Source organism: Uloborus diversus, chromosome 1 (assembly GCF_026930045.1).
Source record: "Uloborus diversus isolate 005 chromosome 1, Udiv.v.3.1, whole genome shotgun sequence".
Lineage (NCBI taxonomy): Eukaryota > Metazoa > Arthropoda > Arachnida > Araneae > Uloboridae > Uloborus > Uloborus diversus.
The window spans coordinates 148,439,069-148,461,869 of NC_072731.1; the positions used below are offsets into that span (position 1 = coordinate 148,439,069).

General features: G+C 33.2%; 1 protein-coding gene across 1 annotated transcript in view; it reads right to left on the reverse strand.

Moving 5' to 3' along the window:
• Positions 1-418: 418 nt before the first annotated feature.
• The window catches only part of LOC129216194 (hephaestin-like protein), a 95,929-nt gene continuing 73,546 nt past the window's right edge, over positions 419-22,801 (reverse strand). Inside the window, exons 7-15 of the mRNA XM_054850380.1 lie at positions 21,510-21,678; positions 19,271-19,515; positions 15,921-16,120; positions 15,224-15,374; positions 12,696-12,908; positions 8,789-9,011; positions 5,075-5,541; positions 4,465-4,623; positions 419-717 (exon numbers count right to left, since the gene is read on the reverse strand). Coding sequence (XP_054706355.1) covers positions 419-717; positions 4,465-4,623; positions 5,075-5,541; positions 8,789-9,011; positions 12,696-12,908; positions 15,224-15,374; positions 15,921-16,120; positions 19,271-19,515; positions 21,510-21,678 — 2,126 coding nt within the window. The remainder of the gene's footprint in view (positions 718-4,464; positions 4,624-5,074; positions 5,542-8,788; positions 9,012-12,695; positions 12,909-15,223; positions 15,375-15,920; positions 16,121-19,270; positions 19,516-21,509; positions 21,679-22,801) is intronic.

Genomic DNA, 22,801 nt, shown 5'->3' on the forward strand with positions numbered 1-22,801 from the left:
TACTTTGGCATCTAAGACATTGAACTTTAACACATAATACATTCATGGAATTCTGCTTACATCTATAAGTAATTGCAAAAATTATTAAAATTCTTCTGTAAAAATGTTTTATAATTACATAATACATAATTCAAAATAAAGCTATAAAGTTTAGAAAATAAATTAACAGTACCGAAACATTTTTGGCAAAAAGAATGTTATCAAAAATGCTCTTCTTTTCTGACTAAGAACATATCGCAACCATTTATCGGAAACGATGACCCCTACGAAAAAGCCACCGTATCATAATTCAGTTCCTGACAACACATTCTTTATACAGATTAAATGACAAAGTGTACTTTCATAATTCGTTCACAACCTATGCTTAAAGTCATTTTTTTATTATACATAATCCTTAATTTGAATTGAAATTTTATCTTCAACGCTCAACGGTATACGTAACAGCCATTCCAGCTCTCATGTGATCATCCACGTGACAATGAAGGAACCACGTGCCAGGGTTGTCCATGATCATTTCAACTGTCTCGAAGATACCTGGGAAAAGGTACACCACATCGGATCTTCGAGTGCTATCCGTTCTTCTCAAGAATGTTTGTCCGTGGAAGTGGGCCGTGTGCATGTCTACCTCTGTTCCCATGCCGATGAGATACCAAGCTGCCAATGTGTTTCGCTTGGCCACTAGACCACCTAAAGAGCCGTATAATTTTCCATTCACGGCTGGAAGAGAATTTTTTTGCATATTAATACAACATATTTAAATACAGAGAAACATTTTTTCATGCATGAAATGCGATTTTAATTACCATGAATATTTTATCAAGACATTGCACGCAAACCTGCAATCACGCTTTTAAAAAATGCACATCAATTTGTCTTCCTTTGGATGACTATGCGTAACATTTCTAGTTTTCTATGTGTGTATTGAAGCTTACCAAATGTTTTCGTCCCCGTTTATTAAAAAAGGATTCCTAGCAACGTCTGATAGTGTTTAAACTGCAATGATGATGATGAATATAATGGTCATGATAATGAAGATTATTATATTTATTACTATTACTACTACTACTATTATTATTGTTATTATCATCATCTCCTTCACTATCGCCACAATCATAATAATACCAATAATAATAATAATCATTGCAATTTCTATCATTGTTGTTTTTGTTGTTAAAAAACAATAAAAAAAATTATTTTTCATTCAAAGAGTTAAAAATAAATAAATAAATAAATAAAAATTAATTTGAATTTTGACATCTGAAATTCAAATTATGTTTTTCGCAATCACGAGTGTGTGTGTGTGTATGTAGGCGTGTGTGTTTGTGCCTGTGTGCAGGTATGAGTGTGTGGGCAGTTGTGTGTATGAGTGTTTGTGGTGGGGGGGGGGGGAATGTGTATGTGGTGTGTAGACATGAGTGTGTGGGTAGTTGTGCGTAGGTGTGTGTGTATGTGTAGGTGTCTGTATGTATGCGTGTGTGTGTATGTGTTTGTGTGTATGTGTTTGTGTATGTGTGTAGGTGTATGTATGTGTTTGAGTATGTGTGTAGGTGTATGTATGTGTTTGAGTATGTGTGTAGGTGTATGTATGTGTTTGTGTATGTGTGTAGGTGTATGAATGTGTTTATGTATGCGTGTAGGTGTATGTATGCATTTGTGTATGTGTATGTATGCGTGTGTATGTGTTTGTTTGCACGTGCGTGTATGTATGCGTGTAAGTGTAGGATATTGACGCAACCTGGAGACGACTTTCGCTATAGGAGCAGCATCGTGAGGCGGCCGTTCCACGGTGATGGTGCGGCGGGTAGCGGTGAGAAAATAAAATGATAGGACATCAAAACAGTCAAATAAAAGCAATAAGCAATCGTGATTGCTCAAAAAAAAAAAAAAAAAAAAAAAAACTATCAGATTCATAAACTAAACAAAATATATTTTCCACTTTGAAAAAGATTTTAACCTACTTGAAAAATGTTTGTGAATATTTGTTAAACCCAGTGCAAGCATATTCATGTCAGTGATCAGTTTTAGATGTGACATTTCACCTTCTCAACCAAAAAGAAATAATTTTCTTTCATCTACCATTTAATAAATTTCACTCTAAGTTTCCAAGGGCGTAGCCAGGATTGCCGTTAGGAGGGGTAGGCATAGGTGCAGCACGACAGTGGGTTTAGCCCCCCCCCCCCCCTTAGTGCGGAACTGGGTAACTGGGTAAAAATATAGTCCTCTTTTCCCTCTAAAAAAACATGTTATGCTACTTTTGCTCAGATGAGGGCAGAAAAAGCGGTCATGTGGTTCTCCCCGGTCATTTTTTCGAAATTAAAGTCTTACAATTGCAATTTGAAGTCATCTTTGGTGACATTTGGAAGGAGCGTTAGAGTCAGATGGTCTCTTCTAGGGAGGAGCAGTTGCTCCTCCTTGCACCCCTCTGGCTACGTTCTTGTACATTTCTGATTCAGTTTAAGTACACATGTGTATCGATAGAGTCTTTTTTAAAGTAGATACAACAACCTTTAAATTGCTTTTTTACATGCACAATTACTGCTTTTTCACGAGTCACTCAGTCACACTTTTAATGATATTGATGATTGTATTGAAAATACGTACAACCAAAAAGTTACGATGATCACATTATCACAACATTGTATTTAACGAGGTTTTGTTGCTGACATCTTCAAATTACATGCCTTCTTTTGTGCGTTTGATTTTTTCAGTTCGCTTTAATCCGTTTACTTTTTTCGGTTCTACTTCATAATGTTCTTTTCTTTGAAATTTTTAAAGAGTGAAATGCCATATGAAACGATTTGAAGCACAGTGCGGAGTTCCGCACGGGTTGACTAGTACAATTTCTAATATTAATTATAATCATTCTCAAATAGTCTGATGTCAGCCTAAATTCTGTCAAATACGTAAAATTTTATTTCAAAAAGAGGGGAGCTTGAGTTGAATTTCACTGATGAAGGTTAAACCCTTCCAGAGAGTGATCACTTTGAAAATCGTTAACTTTATCGTTCTCATAACTGAATGGTTTGAAGCATAAAGCTGGTAAGTCAGAGTTACGCAATATACAAGCTAGGTGAGGGTAATAAGGCCTACCTAAGAGAGATTTGAAATGAAATAAAAACTATGTACCCGAATCAACAAATTGTAATATTAATTGAACATACATATCAATTACTACAAGAAACTATCGAAAAATCACCAGTTTTGTAGAAAACAGGGATAAAATTAAACATTTTTTAAAGCCTCGTCATTAGGCCTTATTATACTATGATAGAATAATAAGGTCCAAGAACTTTACACTCTCAAATAATCGAAATAAGCTTCTAACATTAATAATTTGTATCAGTTGTAATATATATAAATTAATCATGCTTAAAGTCTTCAAAATGACGAAAAGATTATTTGTTTAACAACCGTCAGGGCACTGAAAATTATCTTTGTCACACCGACGCATTCCTTATGATACCACTTGCCGCACTTCAAACATAGTCTCATGTCATTCATCTTATCCTCTCACAAGTGTGTGACAGTACCAATAGCATCGTTTTCTTTATTATCATTTTCCTCACTGCGGGTTTACGTCTTTTTTTATTTTTTTCTCTTTCCTATTTCTGTCAAACAGGTCCTTGACGACTGGGGTTCTCTGATAATTAACGACTTTTCTTCTAACAATTGGTGTTTTTCTTTTTCATAATTTTCTCTGGTGTAGGCATAAGCTCTTGAAATGCTGTACTTTTAATGGAACAAGCCGCATTGTCTTCTTCATCGTCCGAACTAGAATCGTAAACCATGTGGTAAAAGTTTTCAGAAGATCTGCTTGGTGTACTACTGTAACACTGAACCAATTAGTAAATAGTCGTAACTACTTATAAACATTTACAATTTATTGAGAAAGATTTAAAAGAAGATGTAAAACTGACAAACATTTTTGAAAAATTAAAGGAGTATAATAGGGCTAACGATCAAATTTGGTTGTCCTTATTAGCCGCTTACATCGTGTACAAAGAAGTACACAAAACTACAATAATTGGTCTATGTATATAATCCAGACATCAAAGGTCGATAGAAGCATTGACAAAAAAAGACTAGAGCACAAAACTATGTCTCAGAAAGTAATATAAAAACATTATTTAAGATTCAGTCGGACGATTTTTTATTATTCGTGTTGCACAACCGCTCCGCGCAAGTGAATCGCGTCGCACTGGTCGCAACAAGTGAGCAACATATCACGACCAGTATGAAGTGCCATCTATGAGTGTTAGCTTCCTACGAGTGCTTCCTTGAGTGGATACGAACCTTTTTAACTGTATTTTTGTTGTTTAGGCCTTATTAGCCGACAGGTGTTAATACCAGCATCTACCTTACGTTAATGGGAAGAAATAAACATTGTTTTAATGGAAAGTTCTTTACACACTTATACATGTTTTTCATTCTCAATAACCGCACAAGATTAATATGTGTACTCACCATGCATTCTGTTGCTTAAAATAAAACCTGGATCCAAAGGATTTACAGTTTCAGGTCGTGTAGCATATTTATATGTGTTTTCTTTGATGTACCAACTTCGATTTTCATCAAATATTGTGAAGAGCACAGCAAATTCATGGTCCATATCACGTCGATGTCCTAAAAAAAAATAAAATCTTAATACTATTGTATGTTCTTAAAATATCAAATAATGTAATAGGTAATTATAGAATAAAGAGGATATTTCTGTATTTTAGAGAATTTTTGAAAATTTTTTAAATTATTTCCATTTTGTTTACAGACATGTTTTCAACCTTTAACTTTTTTTTCAAATACCATCAACAGTTGTTAAGTTCTTTTAACAATTACATTTAGAGCGAGATATTGTTGGAAACGAAATTAGTTTTATTATTTTAAGCAAAAATAAAAAGAATTTAATGATCCTCATTTCATCAACTGCAGTAAATTCATTTTAAGTTTTTCTCTATATTAAGTGAAGAAAATAAACAAAGCTCCCTATAACAAGAAAACCCCGTAAATAGTCTGAATGTGCCAGAAAACTGTCATACTTTACAACTGCTTTTCCTTTGTAAAAACTCATTAACCTTACCTTTACTGCTCAATGTACCAGGCTTGCAAGTAATAAGTGGTCCTATGAGTCCTGAATTTGTATCTTTCACAACATCTACTGCTGAATAATAAGCCCAAGAACTGCAATTAAATCCGTTTCTTCCAGGCCCAGCCCGCTCAGGAACCGGCCACTCGTAGATGAAAGTGTCTCCAGGAGCCACAGGTTGCTCATCCTCTTCAACAAGATCATCAAAACCTTCGAACTTTTCCAGGAGGACACCATGCGGGTGCATACTGTATGGTCTGCTTGCCATGTTCTTGAAAACGACACGAATGAGGTCACCAACTTCTGCCCTTATGTAAGGTCCTAGAATGGCCAAATGCTCCTCGTCTTTGCCTCTGGGTTTCATGTAGGTGAAGGTTGAGTCAGTGAACTCTCTGAAGACTGCTTTCTTGTAAATGCGTCCAATTCTATTGGGTCCATTGGCGACAAATGTTCTGCTTTCTCTGGAAAGGAAAAGTAATAAAAATTAATGAGGTGAAACCCTTTTAAACGTAACTCTGTCTCTCCGATAGGTAGAATAAGATGCGTATTGCACGACAATGGACAGTAGAATTTCTTAAAAATGAGGATTGCTGACTAGTAAATACACGAAAATCTTTCTGGAACTCACTCCACATGGAAATTATTTTTCCATTCCAGCCACACATCTCTGAAACCTAAGTTTCTAATAGCCTTTCAGAAGAAGATTAGTAACTCTTATAAATGTTATGAAATCCTTCTGTGGTAGCTTAACTGAACACAGCAAGTCTCCAACTTTCTTCAACAGTTAACCCTTATCCTGTTGTCTAATCGTCTTTTCAGTTTTTGTCCTTTTTAAGCAATTTTATTATATTTGGCCTGATTGTCACGGAGAAATCTCAGGCCTGTTTTTGATAATACCTCAGGAACTAGACCACTTAGAGACTTAAGGATTTCACTAAATGATTTGCTTAATCTTCAGTTACTACTTAGCGCCAAAAAAAAATTAAATTCTAAAATAAAATAATTATTTCGGTTAGGATGGAAAACAGCAAATTTTATTTCATTTCCCCATTAAATGTTTAATTTGAAAACCCATTGTTGCTAATTTTGTTACCTTTCAACAATAATGTTAATAGTAATCATAATGAAAATTTTGAATCAAGGCTTCGCTGGAGCAATAATGAAATTTATTCATTCGTTGCTTCCTTAGGTTTTTTATCGTCATCTATGCCAATAATCGATAACGGGGCTAAGTAAAGAGACACATTAGGATCTTTATTACAAGTAACTTTTATGTTGTGAACTATTCTTTTGCTGATATCTCAGCAACTAAATCACGTAGAGACTTCGAAAAACTAATGATTTGTTTAATCTTAAAGAACAACTTAACACTAAAAAATTAAATTCTAAAGAAAAATTTTGTTTCAAAACGAAAAACTCTAAAATAACAGAATTTTTTAAAAAGTACTAAGCACTTTTCATAATGCACTCAAAAGGACAAAATTACTTTTCTGGGTCAGAAAGGACAATTCAAGTATTCCTGTAGTTTTCAATTATTCCAAGAAGAAGACTTCCCAAGCGAAGAAAAAGTGCTCAAGTCATTTCAAACCAAACTTTCCTATTAAGAAAAATATCCATGTTTCAACACTCAAATTTGTGATTAAAAACTAGATAATGTTAAACATGACTTGAGCCGCACTTTTCTTCGTTTCTGAAGTCTTTTTCTTTGAATAATTGAAAACTACAGGAATAACTAAATTGTTCTTTCAGACCCAGAAAAGTTTTTTTGTCCTTTTGAGTGCATTATGAAAAGTGCTTTGTATTTTTAAAAAAAAATCTGTTATTTTCTTAGCTTCTCAAAATATGAAATTATCTCTGATATCATAGTTTATGAATAGCTTTTCAGAGAACATTAGTAACTCTTATGAATATTATGCAGATCAGTCTGTGGTTGCTTAAGTAACTGAACACAACAAGTCTTCAACTTTCTTTGAACCTTGTCCTAATGTCTAAAGATTGAAGTTAAGAACTGAGACTCTCGTCCCTTCCATTTTTGTCCTTTTTTTTCTTAGCTTCTCAAAATATAAGATTATCCCACACACCAGAATGAATTAAACTTTTTCAACACTTCATTGAAAATCAACAAGATATCGTATCAAACTAGTTTACACACTTTAAAGTGTAAAACTAATTCTTAGGTAATTGTTCTCTTTTAGTTTCAATCTGCTTTGGAAGAAAATAATATGAATTGAAATTAGTTTGTAGTAGGAAAATCCCACATACGAAACGAGGAGAATAATGAGATGGTATTAAACATTGTGACCAGATTGCAAAAAGAAGGATTAACACATTAGTATTCCGCGAAAAAAAATCCCGTTGGGGTTTTTATTAATTTATCTTGAATATCAACTTTTAAGTCTCTAATACCTTACTGAAAGTCAAAAAATGATCAATTGATAACTGGCTAAAAAGTATAGTTTCGACAGAAGTATGTAACTTTTTCCAGAAAGTGTGCCTGACTGAAATTTCAATTGCAGGTTTTTAAGCAAAGTTCTAAGAAACTCGAAATGTCAGAGGTTGTATCTAAGATGTGCGTTAAATCACAATTGTGTTGTGAATATTTACTTTTACGCAGAATTTGAACTGAGGGATATTAGATTTAAGGAAAAGGAGTCAGCGGAACGCTCTGTGGAGGTTAAGTTGAAGAACTTCTGGTTTAGATCATAGCTGAAGATCAGTAAATGTATATTTAAATAAAGGTTTATCACAATTCCGGAATTGTGACCAAACTAATAAAAGTTTGCATAATCTATTCGTAAATTATATGCGCTACAATATTGAAAATTCCTGTCGCATACAAATTAATTTTACAAGGCAATAAAACGAACCATCATCAACTGCGCAACCAGAATTTTCTCCTGATGGGGAGGGGTAGTTAATCATAGCAAAACTTTTCCTTGAGGGGAGGGGGTGTTGGACATTCCCTATTTATACGTATACATACTAGCGCAATGGGATTAGATATATGACTTAAAATAAAGAGTCCTGATTGGGCTAACCCACAAACCCTCCTTCGCTGCGCCTCTGGTCATTTGATCCAAAGTTTTCTTCACCTAAGGATACAAAAAGTTCCATCCTACGCTATAAATATTCATAAAAATACATTTTTGCTTGGTCATTGTTAGAAATGTGATAATAAACCATAAGGGGCAAAATTAGCTACTGCTATCGGATACACGGCGACGACGGGGAAAAAAGGGCGATTAAAAAATCATCTGTCAATTACCACTTGACCGTTATCTTAACAAATAAATTAATTACCTTAACATGTACAAAATGCATTAAGTAATTAATAATATTTTCCCCAGCAAAATCAGTATGCAGCCTTTATGAATTAATTTATTGCAAACATATTATTTACATTAATTGATGCATTTAAGATTAGGAACTTCAACAAATTAAAAAATAAAGTGTTTAGTACCTTGAGTTTAAGAAACAAAAGCAGTTGCGACGTGCAAAAAGTGATATTATTGAAATAGCTGCTAGTGGTCACTGGCGGCTGAAGGTTTTATCCAGTGTTGCTTATTAATGCAACTTTATTATGTAAAAATTTACATTACGGTTTACATTTTGTAAAGGAAAAATCTAAGCATAAAATAGTTCATAATTTAGTGCTTATGTGATAAAAAATTTCTTCAGAACAAATTTTTGATAAATTTTTAAACTTACTCATTCTTCAAGAGGTCAGATCCATCAACTATATGTCTGTTAATAGGAGCATAGTCCCACTCGACCTCAATGGCAGCAATGAAATATTCCCGAACTTTCTTTGGTTCATAAAATATGTCACGGTGCAAGAATTCTTTCGATCCTCCGCAATCATCTACATGGTAGACGGCACGCATACCTCCAGCAAAGTGATTGTTAGTTCTGCAGTCCAAGGCCCAGGTACCTGAAGAACAAAATATATGTGCATCACTTAAAATTCAGGAAGACGCAAGGACTTCATCACTACTTTTAATCTTTTCTTCCTGTGTAATTGTATCTGCTTGGAATGTAGTTGAGAATCCGATTGGATTTGGTTCAGAAAATACGGTGATCCCGATTTTAATCATATGGACACAATGAATTAGACATTGACACACATTGGACACATTGAGCTCTCAATGTATTTTCCAAGTCCTACAAAAATTGTAATATATTTTAGTCGCCAGACAAATTAAACACCAAAGCAGATAAAGTTCTTAACTTGAACTATTAGAAAGCCACATTTCGTATAAGAACTGAAGCATAAAATTTAACAAAAAAGTATTTACAGAAACGGGGGGGGGGGGGGGGAGGATGAAGGTACAAATTAACTTCTATTTTTTCGTCAGTTTAGAATGCTTTAAACATTTATATAGTTTCTGCATCTATATAAATGTAGGTAACATTATGTTTTCTTATAAATCAACAACTTACAAAACTTAGTAGGTGGTTAAAAAACTAGATCCTTCAATTCTGAATAAAATTTAAAACTACTAGCTAATTTAGTTCTTTTACATCCGTTAGCACATATGTCAGACATAGGTAACATATTGTTGTTGAGAAAACGTTAATGACTGGAAAATCTAAACTTTACAAGTGATAATACTTGTAAAATATCACGTTTACGTGGAATTTGTGAGATAACAGAAAGTGGTAATTCGCTGGATTAAAAATTAAATTCATGTTGGATTTTCCCCCTCTTGTTCTGAAAGAGCTAGTTGGTAAAGTAATTTTTTTTAATTGACCGGATGACCTGGCGCCCAGGGTTTGTCTGACCCTGTACATTTTGTACATTCATATATATTAAGGAAAAATTTAAAAAAGATTTAATGGAAGATAAAAGCGGAACTAGTTTCAGTAGTTACATTAACAATTCCGAGTACACATTGGAAAGTGTGTTCGAAATGCTTTAATTAAAAAAATGTGTCTAAGGTGCCAGAATGTTCACTAAAATGTGTTCCAATTGTGCTCCGTCATAACGAAAGTGTTCTGAAATGTGATCCGAGAACAAACATTTGTGAAATTATCGCTTTCTTTTGTACAAAGATAATTTCAATGACTTTCTTTAACTACCTGTCAATAATGTATAAGTAACAGCTAAAACTAGTCGTATAATCAAAGTAGCGTTTCTTAACCTTTTACCTGCCGATGTTCCCAAATGGGAACATTTTTTTGTGAATTTTTTTAGTAACCTAATTATTTGTGTAGACTTGTCATATTTTCTGAAATGACACATAACAGTATTAATTTATTTTAGGTGTTCTTAATTTTTAAAGTACGTTTAACCTTTATCTTGAAATTAAAGTCAAATTTACTGAATTTCTGAACTTAGAATTTGTCTAAGTTTTTCTGTCTCTGCTTTTAAAGAAAAAGATGTAAGAAATATTTTATTGGCGTTGTTTAGTGGCCAGAGGACATATATTTTATTTCAACTTAACAAAATATTTCCAATTATTATTTCTTATGAGTTATTTCATAAGAACCGACACGTTCCCATTTGGGAACATCGGCGTTTAGAGTATAGTATTTGAGGGGGATTTTCGTCAATCGCGGAATTTGAGTGTGATTCCTCTTTATTTCAAATATTTTGTTGTGGAAGATCTGTTTTGTGTTGAATACGCGTGTTCGGTTCTTTCATTCACGAACATACATTTTTTAGCAATCAGCTTGCTCTTCACACCATTATTCTATTGTAAATATGACCTTCACACCCGCCTTCATGCACTCTCTCTATTATAAGTAAATCGCGTTTTCGGGGTTGGAATTCTTGTTTTCTACCCTACTCACTTTCTAAGAATTGTATGTGTTTCAAACTTTTAAAATGTATCTCGTGACTGACGGGTAGATAAAGATATTTTTATGAACTTTTATGCCTTTTATTTTTTTACTTATAAAGCCTTTTATGAACTTTGACCAGTCTCATTTCATCATTTCATTTCATTACTCGGCTCACGTGCGTTCTGTTTTTTTTTAGCGAGTCTCATACGTACCAACGATTTTGTTTTTAGACTCAGAATAATGTAGTTTTAATCTATTTAGTGTTTTTGAACTATCATTCCGTATAAACAGCAATCTAGAGATGCCTCGCAAGTTTTTAACGTTAGAAGCTGCGTTAGGTTATTTCCACAGCTTATCCGACAGCGAACTTGATGACGAACACGAGCATGATTTTTGTATTTTGCTACCTGATAAACACGCGAGTCTGAGTGATGAAGAACACATAAACGATGAAGCCTTAAATGAAGTTTATCCTAAAGATGTCTGCGGCCATGTTGACTTGATGCTTAGCGATGAAGATACAGGTTCAAATAGTTCAGATGATCAGCTTCACAATTCAGGATATCAAAAGGGAAACACAACCTCATGCTCGACTCCAAAAGCAAAGAAGCGGAAATAAGAACCCTATCCTAGTTGGAAAAAATATGCTAAGTTTGAAGAAAATCTTCCGGGGAAAAAACTCGAAAAATTGACTGAAAAATTCCCCAAGCTTCAGGCAATGGATCTTCTGCAGGTATTTTTTTAAATACTTCTTCTGGATTATATGCAACATCTAGCTGATATATTAACTCTCAGTGAAGGTGTCAAGCAGACCTGAACCTAAATCACACCTTCCTGTTCTGAATAGAAAAACAGATAACCATTATATTGTACCCTTCACTCAGAGACGTTTTACGGTTTGTGAGAAGAACGTGCGAAAACGAGCATTGAATGTAAAAAAAGACTCCGTTCATCTTGCTTCCCCCAATACCATGGACAATAAGGAAGAAAAAGTGTCATTCAGAAGAGAAAAGTATAATAGTATGTAAAATAAACAAAAATATTCATATTTTTTCACACATTTCGAAGTAATAAAGTTTCAAGATCAATCCTCCCGTTTACTTCATTCCAAATGCCGATGTTCCCAAATGGGAACATCCTGAAAACCCTATTTAGAAATTTTTTTCGCCAAAACATGTTTAGGTTAGCTATACTAGAGGTAAATTGAGACATTTAAGCAAAAAATTAAAAGTAAAAATTCAAAATTTGAATTACGGCGTTTAAAAGGTTAAGAGCTGCAAAATGTGTCCCGAAAAAATGTGCTACACTGTTAAAAATTCAGGAAGATTTTCTTGTAATTGTTACTGTAAAATTGCATCGCCGACGCATCGCTGATTTTTACGGTAATTTATACCGGAGAAATAAGCGATCCCAGCGCCAATTGGTTGCTGCGGCCTACCGAGGATACCGTAAAATTTTACAGTAACATTTGATTTTTACGGTAATAGTTACTGGCAACATGGATGCCAGTAACAATTACCGTAAATTTTCCGGAAAATTTTTAACAGTGTACGAAGTGTTCTTAACGGAGGGACATGTGTTAGTGCTCAAAATCTGTTCTCAAAAACATTCCCAAAAGAGTTGAAAAAATGCTGAACCAAATAAGTGTCCTGAAGAGAAATTTCAAAAGGATTTTAAGAACAGTCCCAAAACTTGCACTTCAAAGTGTTCCAAAAAGGGAGAAAAGTGTCCATGTTCAAAAAGTGTCTGAAGATTCGTAGTACAATATTATCAAAGCAATTGTAACCACGATGAAAATTAACGATGTTGTTACAAAATGGTATTTGCTTACCTGGGTTATCAGCATGCATGACCACTGTATAATGTGTGCTTGGAGCCAAATTGATGGTATCTCTGAATTTTCCAGTAACTTGGAAAGTGTTGCCATGAAAGTATGGTGTGTGCAAATCAATAGCTTTTCCGTAAGTAGCCAGATGCCAACTGACTTTGTCACCGACGCAAATGTTAAGGCCTTCCAGATTTCCAAAAACTCTTCCATTAATTGCTAGAAAAAAATTGGAAAAAATCGTATTCATTAAGATTTATGTAATTTTGAAATGATTATAGAAGATTGAACATAAATGGACATATTAAAATATTTTAAGGCATAACAATTTAAAATAGAAGTCGGAAATCTTTTCTATGGGAAGTCTTATTTAAAACTTTATACGAATTTCCAGATTCGGTAGACAAGTGAAGTGAAGGGTAAGATTTAAAAATGACACTGGTAATGCATTGTGAATTAGTGTAATTTTTTACATAGAAAAAATCAGCCTTGTAGTACATGTTTGGCAATCAAATGAGAAAAGTAACAAATTAACGAACAATTTCTTTAAAAAAAAAAAAACTAGCTCGTGATTTTTGAAAACATTCTTCTTTACTGGTCCGTTAGTGAATCCTGCCACACTATTTGATTGTGCAACTATAGTTGGGGTAAGGCAAACTTGGTGGAGTACAAAATCGAGTGATCAGGCTCTTTGCAATCTTCAAAACGAAGCTCGATAAAACCATCGAGGGATTGTGGGCCAAGAGTTTCTGTGAGTGATCCCCTTCCTCCTCTTTTTGCACACCAAACCCTCACTACCAAATGCACTATCATGATAATGGAAGCAGTTTTTATGGTTTAATATGAATAACAACAAGTTTTCTCTGCTATAGCAGAACAAAATTTAAGTACTTTCAGTGTGACATTTAAAAATGTTGTAAAAAGACTTTATGAACTACTTGAAAGCTTTTCATCGTAATGTCATAGTAAAATCAAAAGCATACATTTAGCAGTGCACATTTTTTTTTTTTGTTTTTGCAAAATTAACATTATTTTCCCTTTATGAGCTTGCTCCTAAAATATTCTTCAGAAACAATCAAAACTATAAAATCAGAAATGAAAAAAAAACTAATTTGATTATATTGATATAATTTCAATGGTCGGAGGCCCTTCGATTTGGGGTCAGTTAACCCATCCGATTATCAGGTCCTGCCTTAAAATGCTGCCAAGTTAATTTGCTCCGACAAAAATTCATTTTTTGAGCTGTGGAATCTTTTTATGGGAAGATTCAACCCCTTCACTCGCGCTAACTCGCAATCTTACGGTTTCTCGCTAAAAAGGTAGGCAATGTCTGAGAAAAAATAAGTTGATCAATCAATGGCATTTCAAATAATTTGAACCATTCTAAGTACATACGACCCTAGTACATATTTTGAACATATTTCTAATTTATCTAAAAGAGACAAAATGCAATTTATAAATGAAAATAACGTACTGATAACTTCACCTTAAAGTTTTTGACTTTAAATTTTGAGCGGCATTTGAAACGTCGAAAAAACAAAGCCGTGACTTAGGTTTGTGTCGCAAAATTATTTCTCTCCACGCATAAATTTAATTTTAGTTCAGCTCATCAAACACTTCAGAAACACTGCTGAAGCAATGCGAGACGAATGATTCATCCGCTAAAATTTTTTATACTAGTTTTGTTTTTGAAAAGATTACTTATTAAATTATACGAAATAAGTCGAATTATGATACGTAACTCCTAGTATAGTTCTTAATTCTCTCCGTCACACACTTTCTTTTCTTTTGCGATTTATATAAAAAGAGGGAAATTTAAATAAACTAAATATTACTCACTAAATATTACTCTAGCAAAGGAAATTCAAACGGTCCCACGTATTTTGAGCAATAGTATTTAACCAAATGTTTAGGTGTAGTCGACTCAACAAAAGTAAACGTTTTCCTTGATGCGGTAAGTAAAAGTAAGAGATCGACATCATGACATATAATATTCCAGAATACAAAAGTCGCCATTTTAACATATCTATATTTTACAGAATTTTCACACGTCACACAATGTTTAAAAATTTCATAAAAATGTGTTCAGATGTCGAAAGATACATTGGCCTCAAAAAGTTAAGGTACAACATGTTTTTCGAAGCTTCCCATTAAAAAAATGGCAGTACTTTAAAAGTAATAGTTCAGTTTTCAAACATCATAATGTTTTCGATTTTCGGATCTTTTTTTCAAATGATGGGTGATGCTTTGTAGTTCTAGAAGAATGGTTTTTGATACAACTTGAGATAAATTGTGGCTTCACATCCCGCAAATAGTAACAAATCTTTACTATGCATAAAGATAAGATAAAGATAAGATTTAACCGTGACTCATTCATCAAATACTGTGTTTACAAAAAAAAAAAAAAAACTTTTCCGACAGAAATTATGTTTTTCTTTTCATGCAAAATCAAGCTACATTTAAAGATTTGCATGATAAAATATTTATCCTGTAAATCTTTAGATAGAAAATGAGAAAATAAGGATATTTTATACCGTGCATCTGATTTGATTCAATGAACATGGGATCTGTGGTATTCACAAGGTCAGGCCGGTATGTATACTCCAAAATATTTTCCACCAGATAATGGGACTGGCTTTCATCCATAACAGCAAATAGAAGAGAAAATTCCTTATCCACATATTTCTGAAAACATAAATGAGTATTAAATGAGTAGAATGCATATGATATTTTTCATTTTTTGAAAAGAGAGAAATATAGAGTAAAAATAGAAAAAAATATGCTTTACATTGATTATTTATTACATTAAAAAAATCAATTTCAAAATCGCCTTTGCACAAAATACTACTACAGTGAAATTTCGTTACAACGAATACCAATGCAACGAAACATTAGTTTCAACGAAATACATTTTCAGCTCCGTTTAATTGCCATTACGTTATTTGACTTCTATTACAACGAAGTTCCCGTTATAACGAACAAAACTTTCGGTCCCTTGATATTCGTTGTAACGAGATCTAATTGCACTATTTATACTAAAATATTAATGCTTAATGCTTACGAAAGCTGTAAATCTATGTTATTTTTTTTTAAAATCAAGATATGCAGCAGTAATGTGTATTAATTGAACAAAATATTTTGGACGGATATTGATTGACATGTTCTAGACGGACTTAAAATTGATAACACGTGTAAGGCGAGTATATACTTAATAAATAAATTGAGTCTAACCTGTTTTCCACTTCTGTCTAACGTTCCAGGTCTGCAAGTGAGGAGTGTCCCACTGACACCGTCCCACATGTCCCGACTGACGTCAACACTGGAGTAGTACCTCCAAGTGAGGCATTCGGGATCTGTAGGGGTCGGGCCGTATTGTTCTGCGACAGCCCAGTTGTAAGTTTTAGTTGTACCCGGATGAACTGGTTCTGCATCTGAAATGGAGGAATGTGTGTTAAAATACAATTAGTTAGCTTTTGATGGCAAATTTCAAACGCAAAGTAACGGAAACCGGATTTGAAATCGGAAGACTACACCCAATTTATTCAACCAAAAAACTTTAACGGGGCTTTATCAACTTTAACCCATTACTCAGAAATTGACTTCTTATTTCAAAACAAATAATGGAAGAATCGGGATTTCTGATTCAAAAAAAAGGATTTAATTTGTTTTAGAGCCTTATACTGTTCTTTTGGTAGTTATTCGGCATTCGAAGCTTTCAGAGCAACTACCTGTATAAAGTTATTTATACGATCGATGTAATGTATACATAATCAATAGCTCATTATTATTATTATTATTATTAATTTTTTGAGTACAATGGTGGTCAAAGGGATAGGACCAAAATCAAAGTGTTTTTTTTTTCAAAATGTAGAAATGTTTGTTTCAATTCAAAAGTTTAGATTCGTTTATGACTTTCGAAATACAAATCCTCAGCAACCATTGTCAATACCAGTAATCTTCAAGATAGCCGTACAAAAAAAAGAGGAAAAAAAACTCATTAAATTTGTAAAATAAATAGATAAACAAAATGAACTATTTAACTAATTTTTTGAAAGTAAAATTAAGAAACATGATTGAGTATGAAATGGGTGATGTAAATATTATCAAGACTTCTACAGATTGAGTAACAGAATAGACGCATACCCAGTCACCAAATGTAATGTCAGGGTAAATATTACCAGGAGTACGAGTTAAATGCAAATTTACATTCATTTTATGTTAATTTTTTTCGTAAAAAATACACCACTTTTCTTCATCATTATTTCACATATAGACACAATGAAGTACTTTAGATATTAATTTATAGTTGGGGAAAACCTAACCTGGCACCGTCATAATGCTGTGACTAGGATCACAGGTGCGTAGCCTACACAGTGCTGCCAGGTTAAGTTTGTTCCAACTGTAATGACTTCTTCTAAGCACGAATGAAACGTTTTACCACCATGAGCAGGTCAAGGACTGTATTTACAAAAATGAGTCGTAGAGAAATGTGAAAAAACTCATCCCACCCACCAAAAACATCAATGAAATATTTAAATATGAAGGTAAAATTATACGTTTTTCTTCCAGAGGACACCAAATAAGCATGTTTATGCAATAAAACTAAATTAAGACAGATGGCAAAAAAAAAAAAAAAAAAAAAAAAAAAAAAAAAAAAAAAAAAAAAAAAAAAAAAAAAAAAGAGAGAGAGAGAGAGAGAGAGAGAGAGAGAGAGAGAGAGAGAGAGAGAGAGAGAGAGAGAAAGTTGTTGGCAGTGCCATTTATCTGCATAGGGCTCTTCGTAAATATATTTTGAGATCTTTGTGAATTGCCAAACTTTCAAAACCACTGGTCTTTTACAAAATGATTTTCATTAAAGCATGGGGAGTTGTCGCAGAGACTTCACCGATATGGTAATAATCCTCAAATGAAAAGAAAAAAAAGTGAATACCTTCGGTCATTCAGCACAATGTACTTCGAACTCCTTGAACTGAAAACAAAAATGGCGAAACCTAATTTACGAAATATTGTTACTTGACGCTATTAAATTGCTTCTGCTACAAGAAAAAAGATTGTTTTAGATGTCATTAGCTCTCTTGTGTTCGTACTTTATTGCAATCGAAAAAAAAGGGAACCTGTAATCTACTTCTTAAGAGGAATCGTAAAATAAACACCGAATGTAGTTCCTTTTTCTGATGCATGACCTTTTCTCTGCAACTCAACACACCTCCATTGTTTAAGCAAATATTTTCCCAATGAACCACGTAATTGGACGTAAAATTGAGAAAGAGTAAAGAATAGTGGCATATCGACTCTTGGCGACTTGCTTACTGGCAAGTCGCCTGGCAATTAGCCATAATTATTATTTCTTTACTTATCTTGGCAAAAACGTAATTTTTTTTTAAGTCACAATAATGTTTGCTCCACTTATTATATTCTATTGAACTATTATTATTTTTTAATTGCATGATATAATTGTTTGGAGAATTATGTATTTCACATTATATGGGGCTTTTAATGTTGCTTAATTCTATTGGCGGACTATTTTACAGTTTAATGTAACTTTTAATGTAATTTTAAGGCTTTTTTTATTTATTTGGCAGATTATTTTAAATTTTAATAGCATTATTTATATATTTGGCCAAATTTCTTACATTTGATGGAATTTTTCATTTAGTTGATTGGCTTGTTTTATCAAAAATAACTTAAAAGCCTAAAATTTATGTTATTTTACGAAATAAGAAGTTACCATGTAACTTTGACCAAATATGGGGACGAAAACTATGCTTGTAATAGAGTCTTAAAATGTCGTCAACTAGAAAATCCTTAGTTGTAATAGTGATAAGTCCTTTTTTTTTGAGCAATCACGAATTGTTTACTATCCTCACTTGACCAAAGTTGATGTTGCTCAGTTGCTCTGATTTTTCAGATTACCATGGCGACAAGAATAAGCCTAGCTCGTTGTTTAAATATTCATTGAGGACAAATTTTCGTCGGCATGGCTACAAATGTTTTGCATTCATTCAAGGTTTAACTTAAGCAGAGTTTATTTTAAAAACTGTGGAGGGGGTTGTCAAATTATTTTTTTTCAGGGAAAAACATCAATATAGATGAACTTAAACAGCGAAACTTCATCTAAATACAAAATTTCCAGATTACTCATCCCTATCATTTAAGATTGATAAGAAATAAAAATACCATAAAAGGATACACTAAATTTTATCTTTATAATGAGTATGCGGGTGCGAATTTCCCATAATAACCAGATCTTTATTACCTAGTGACTGTTTTTTTTTATAGATATGCCTCGTATTACCTATTTTAGAAAATCACCAGTCATAATATCATGGGTGCGAATTTCTTCTCCATTTCCATTCCAGTTCGTTTGTACAAACCATAAACTTAACGAGTAGGGTTCAGTCGCAATCCGTGATTGCGAAAACCACAATTTGAAGTCAAACGCCCTTTTTTATGTCGCAAGAGTGTAGCTAGGCTTTTGATATATTCCCAATGTACCCTTCGCTTTCACGCCAAAAATTGGTACTTGTACCTCATCCCTAAGCCTAACGCCTAGATTACATTATGCCTAAAATTGTTCTTACCAGGCTCGTAATAGGCACCATGTGTGTGCAAATTGTACGGTTTCGTTGCTTTGTTGAGGAAGACGATTTTTATCAGATCGCCGACTTCGCCTCTCAGGGTTGGTCCCAGCATTGCCAAGTGAGCCTGATCATATCCTCTAGTCTTTTTCAGTGTAAAAGCAGGATCAGCATATTCTCGATAAACCACTTTTCTGTAAGTCCCGCCAATTCTGGTTTCGTTTCGGACGAAGAATACAGAAGCATACCTGAAATGAAAGCGAATATGAAGAACTTTCAAATGACAAACTGGAATACGACTTAAGAGAGTCCTTGATATCACCCTCGATATTTCGAGCTGATTTTCTTAACTATAGCTTCTACAATGTAGAAAAATAGACACAAACTTTCTGACAGAGTTTTTTGGGTTAAAAATTTTTTTGTGTTAATTTAAATGAATTATTAACTCTATGGTTGATAAAAACTCATCTTTATTTCTGTCTTTTAATAAAAAAATATATTTTAATCATAGTAACTACTGCTTAAATCTTGAGATTATTTACTATTTAAAAAAGATATGATACAACAAATAGGGAGAGTCAGGAGCAATGGGATTGCTGCATTTATGGCAAAATAAAAGAAAAATTGTGTCTTGTCTGGTAGATCTAGCAACTTAGAAAAAGCATTTTCTTTCGGCATAAATGCCCCCCAGCAGCCCATTCCTTCTGCCATCCCATTCTTTCCGATTCTCCCTAATATGTATACAAATGGTTTTAATTATTAATTAGGAAGTACCAGTGTTTAGAATAATTTGTAATAAATTCTATATATTAATAACGGGGCGATTCCATATGTGAAGGAATGACATTTTTGGTGAAAATAAATTAAAGTTTAATTGATTACAGTGAAATTGTTTTCATTTGAACTGTCGTTTCTTTTCTTTCATCGTTAGCAATAGCACTGTTTTATTTTCCAATTTTTACGCAATGCTTCGGGACGGAATGGCATTATTTCCAACCAAGCTGTTGGATTTCTTAGTACAAAAAGAAATTTCCGTCAATTATGTATAAACTCATTCTTTATGTTTCATGATGTATAGGATGAGCATTTTTAAAAGTATGTACAAAAGTAACAATAACAAACTGTTAATTTGAATTTTTTTTTCTCATATTGGATTGGTTAAAATTTTTGAAGTTCGTGTAGGAACAATAAGAATTTTCTAAGTCAATTTGTTGCAATAAAAGTGACAATACGTTAAATAAAAAAAAATGTTTTTTAAATTGCACTTCGACTCATATATAAGTACTGAAAAAAGTATAATAAATGAAATAATTTATGAATTCCTTCAAAAAAAAATTAGTTTAAAAAACATGTATCTCCAAAAAAATTGTCATTTTCCTGGAGTTACCCAGTATATTTACTGAAAAATTACTATGATCGTCTCGCACTTGGGCTCCTCCCGAAACAGAATATTGCTCTGAAGAGATAATTCTAAGTTTAAAAATGTGAAGCTTTATGATACCTAAATTGAAAAAAAATATTTTCAGTCTGTCGGATTTTGTTTTTCATTTAGCAAATCTATATTTCTTTAAGATTATTTATTGTACACATAGTCCTAACATTTTAAGGAATTTCTCAAAGGTTCTTCTTTTGGTATTTTCTTTAAACTAATGTTTGTTTTATTCTTTTGTTTTTTATGACGCGTTTGTAGTTTCTTTTAGTCTTATAAAAACTTTCTTTAGATTAGCGTGTAAAATTTAAAACCCGTTCAATACCGGGATAATTGTCTTGGCTAAAACAACTAAATAAAATATTGAAATAAAAAACAATTAAATAAAATGCAGAAAAAAAACTAATAAATAGTTATAGGAATAATATGAATGGAGGAGATTAATAACGCTTCGTTTTTACCAGAAATGAAATATAGTACATTACTTTCAAGAAGAATATATTCATTTGAGCGAAAACGAAAACAAATTAAATCTGAAACGTATAACCGGAAAACATCGCAAAAAAACAAGGACAAAGAAAAAAAATCACAAACTAATACGTCCTTAATTACCGATCAAATACTAATAGAATGAAAAAGCTGGTATACGTGTTGAAAATTAATATGACAGCAATAAGGCGGTAAAAAGTTATGATTAAAAATGTTACTATCCCGTTTAAGGTCGTGACCCACAGGTTGTGGACCCTTTCACCGAACTGAACTAAAACAGGGAAATCCGAAGAAAATGAAAGTTGACTTCTTTGTATATCTCACTTGTCTTTTTCCAAAGCCATTCCATTGAATTTGTTGATTCCGGATGGAGCGTAATCCCATTCTACTTCTTCAGCGGCGATGAAATACTCTCGCACTACACCGTTAAGTTTCGGCTGCACGTGAGGGGAATGAGGACAGGAGTTGATGGTGAAGTATGACTCCATGCCAGCTATAATCAGGAAACAACAGATGAAGAAAATTACTGATAGAAATCAAATTTCATCGATTTTTGAAAATGTAAAGTATGCAGTAACGTTGTTTTACATGCCTGTTCATGCGAAAATGTTTCCCCCTCAACTGAAAATTTCCATTGTTTGTTAATGATTTTTATCGGAATCTCGAAACTAGGTTTGTTACATAAGCAACCTACTAAATACTGAATCATTTATATGCATAAAAGTTTGGTTGCACTACTTTTCGCCGACATTTAAAATTTCCTCCCTCTTAATATATTAAATGGCAAGGTTAAAACTGAAAAATAGAGAGAAGGGAAATTTCGTGTCAGCCAAAAGTAGGGGTCACCTAAAAGGTTGAGTAGGTAGACGAACCAATTGTTGTAATAAAATGATGCATCTGCAAAATAATTTGCCACTCTCAATATCTTTATTAATTCGTCAAAAATGAAATGCATTGCTAAGAAAACATATTTCCAAAGTTTATAGAAGTACACTGATGTTTTTTTTTTTTTTTTTTTCACACGAGTTGATCATCAGTTAAACAGTCAAACCGCTGAAACCTTCCTGCTGATTGATGAAGGCTTCCACCAGAGTCTTGGCTGTCTAAGTGCGGATCGAATACTCTAGTGAATATCACTGCTATTCTAGGTTATCGATTCCGTTTTACTTGGCTACAAAATCTACCGGTTCAACTCACTAAGTCATATCTTTATTCATTTCAACCTTTTAAGTTTGGTATTCGTATTAAGTCCTTTAGCCAGCAAATGTTTTCAATTTTGGTAATTACATTAAGTACTCTATCGTAGTAGTTTTTACAAGTGAAACACTAATAAAGAAAATATTTTTCGACTTATGGTCTTATTCAACAGACGATTCAACCCTCAGTCTGACAGCCAAACCGCCGGCCAATAAGAAGGCTTCAGCAGTTCTGGTGTCTGGTCAAGAATCTAATGGACTGGTGAATGCGGGTATTAGTGTATTTAAAGTGAAGCCTTACGATATTACACGGAGAATTGCTAGTCAGGTAATGATTTAATACGCGCAATAAAGTTATTCGATCTTGTTAAGCAATGACTTGTTGCGACGTAATTACTCAAATAACGCAAAATAAAACAC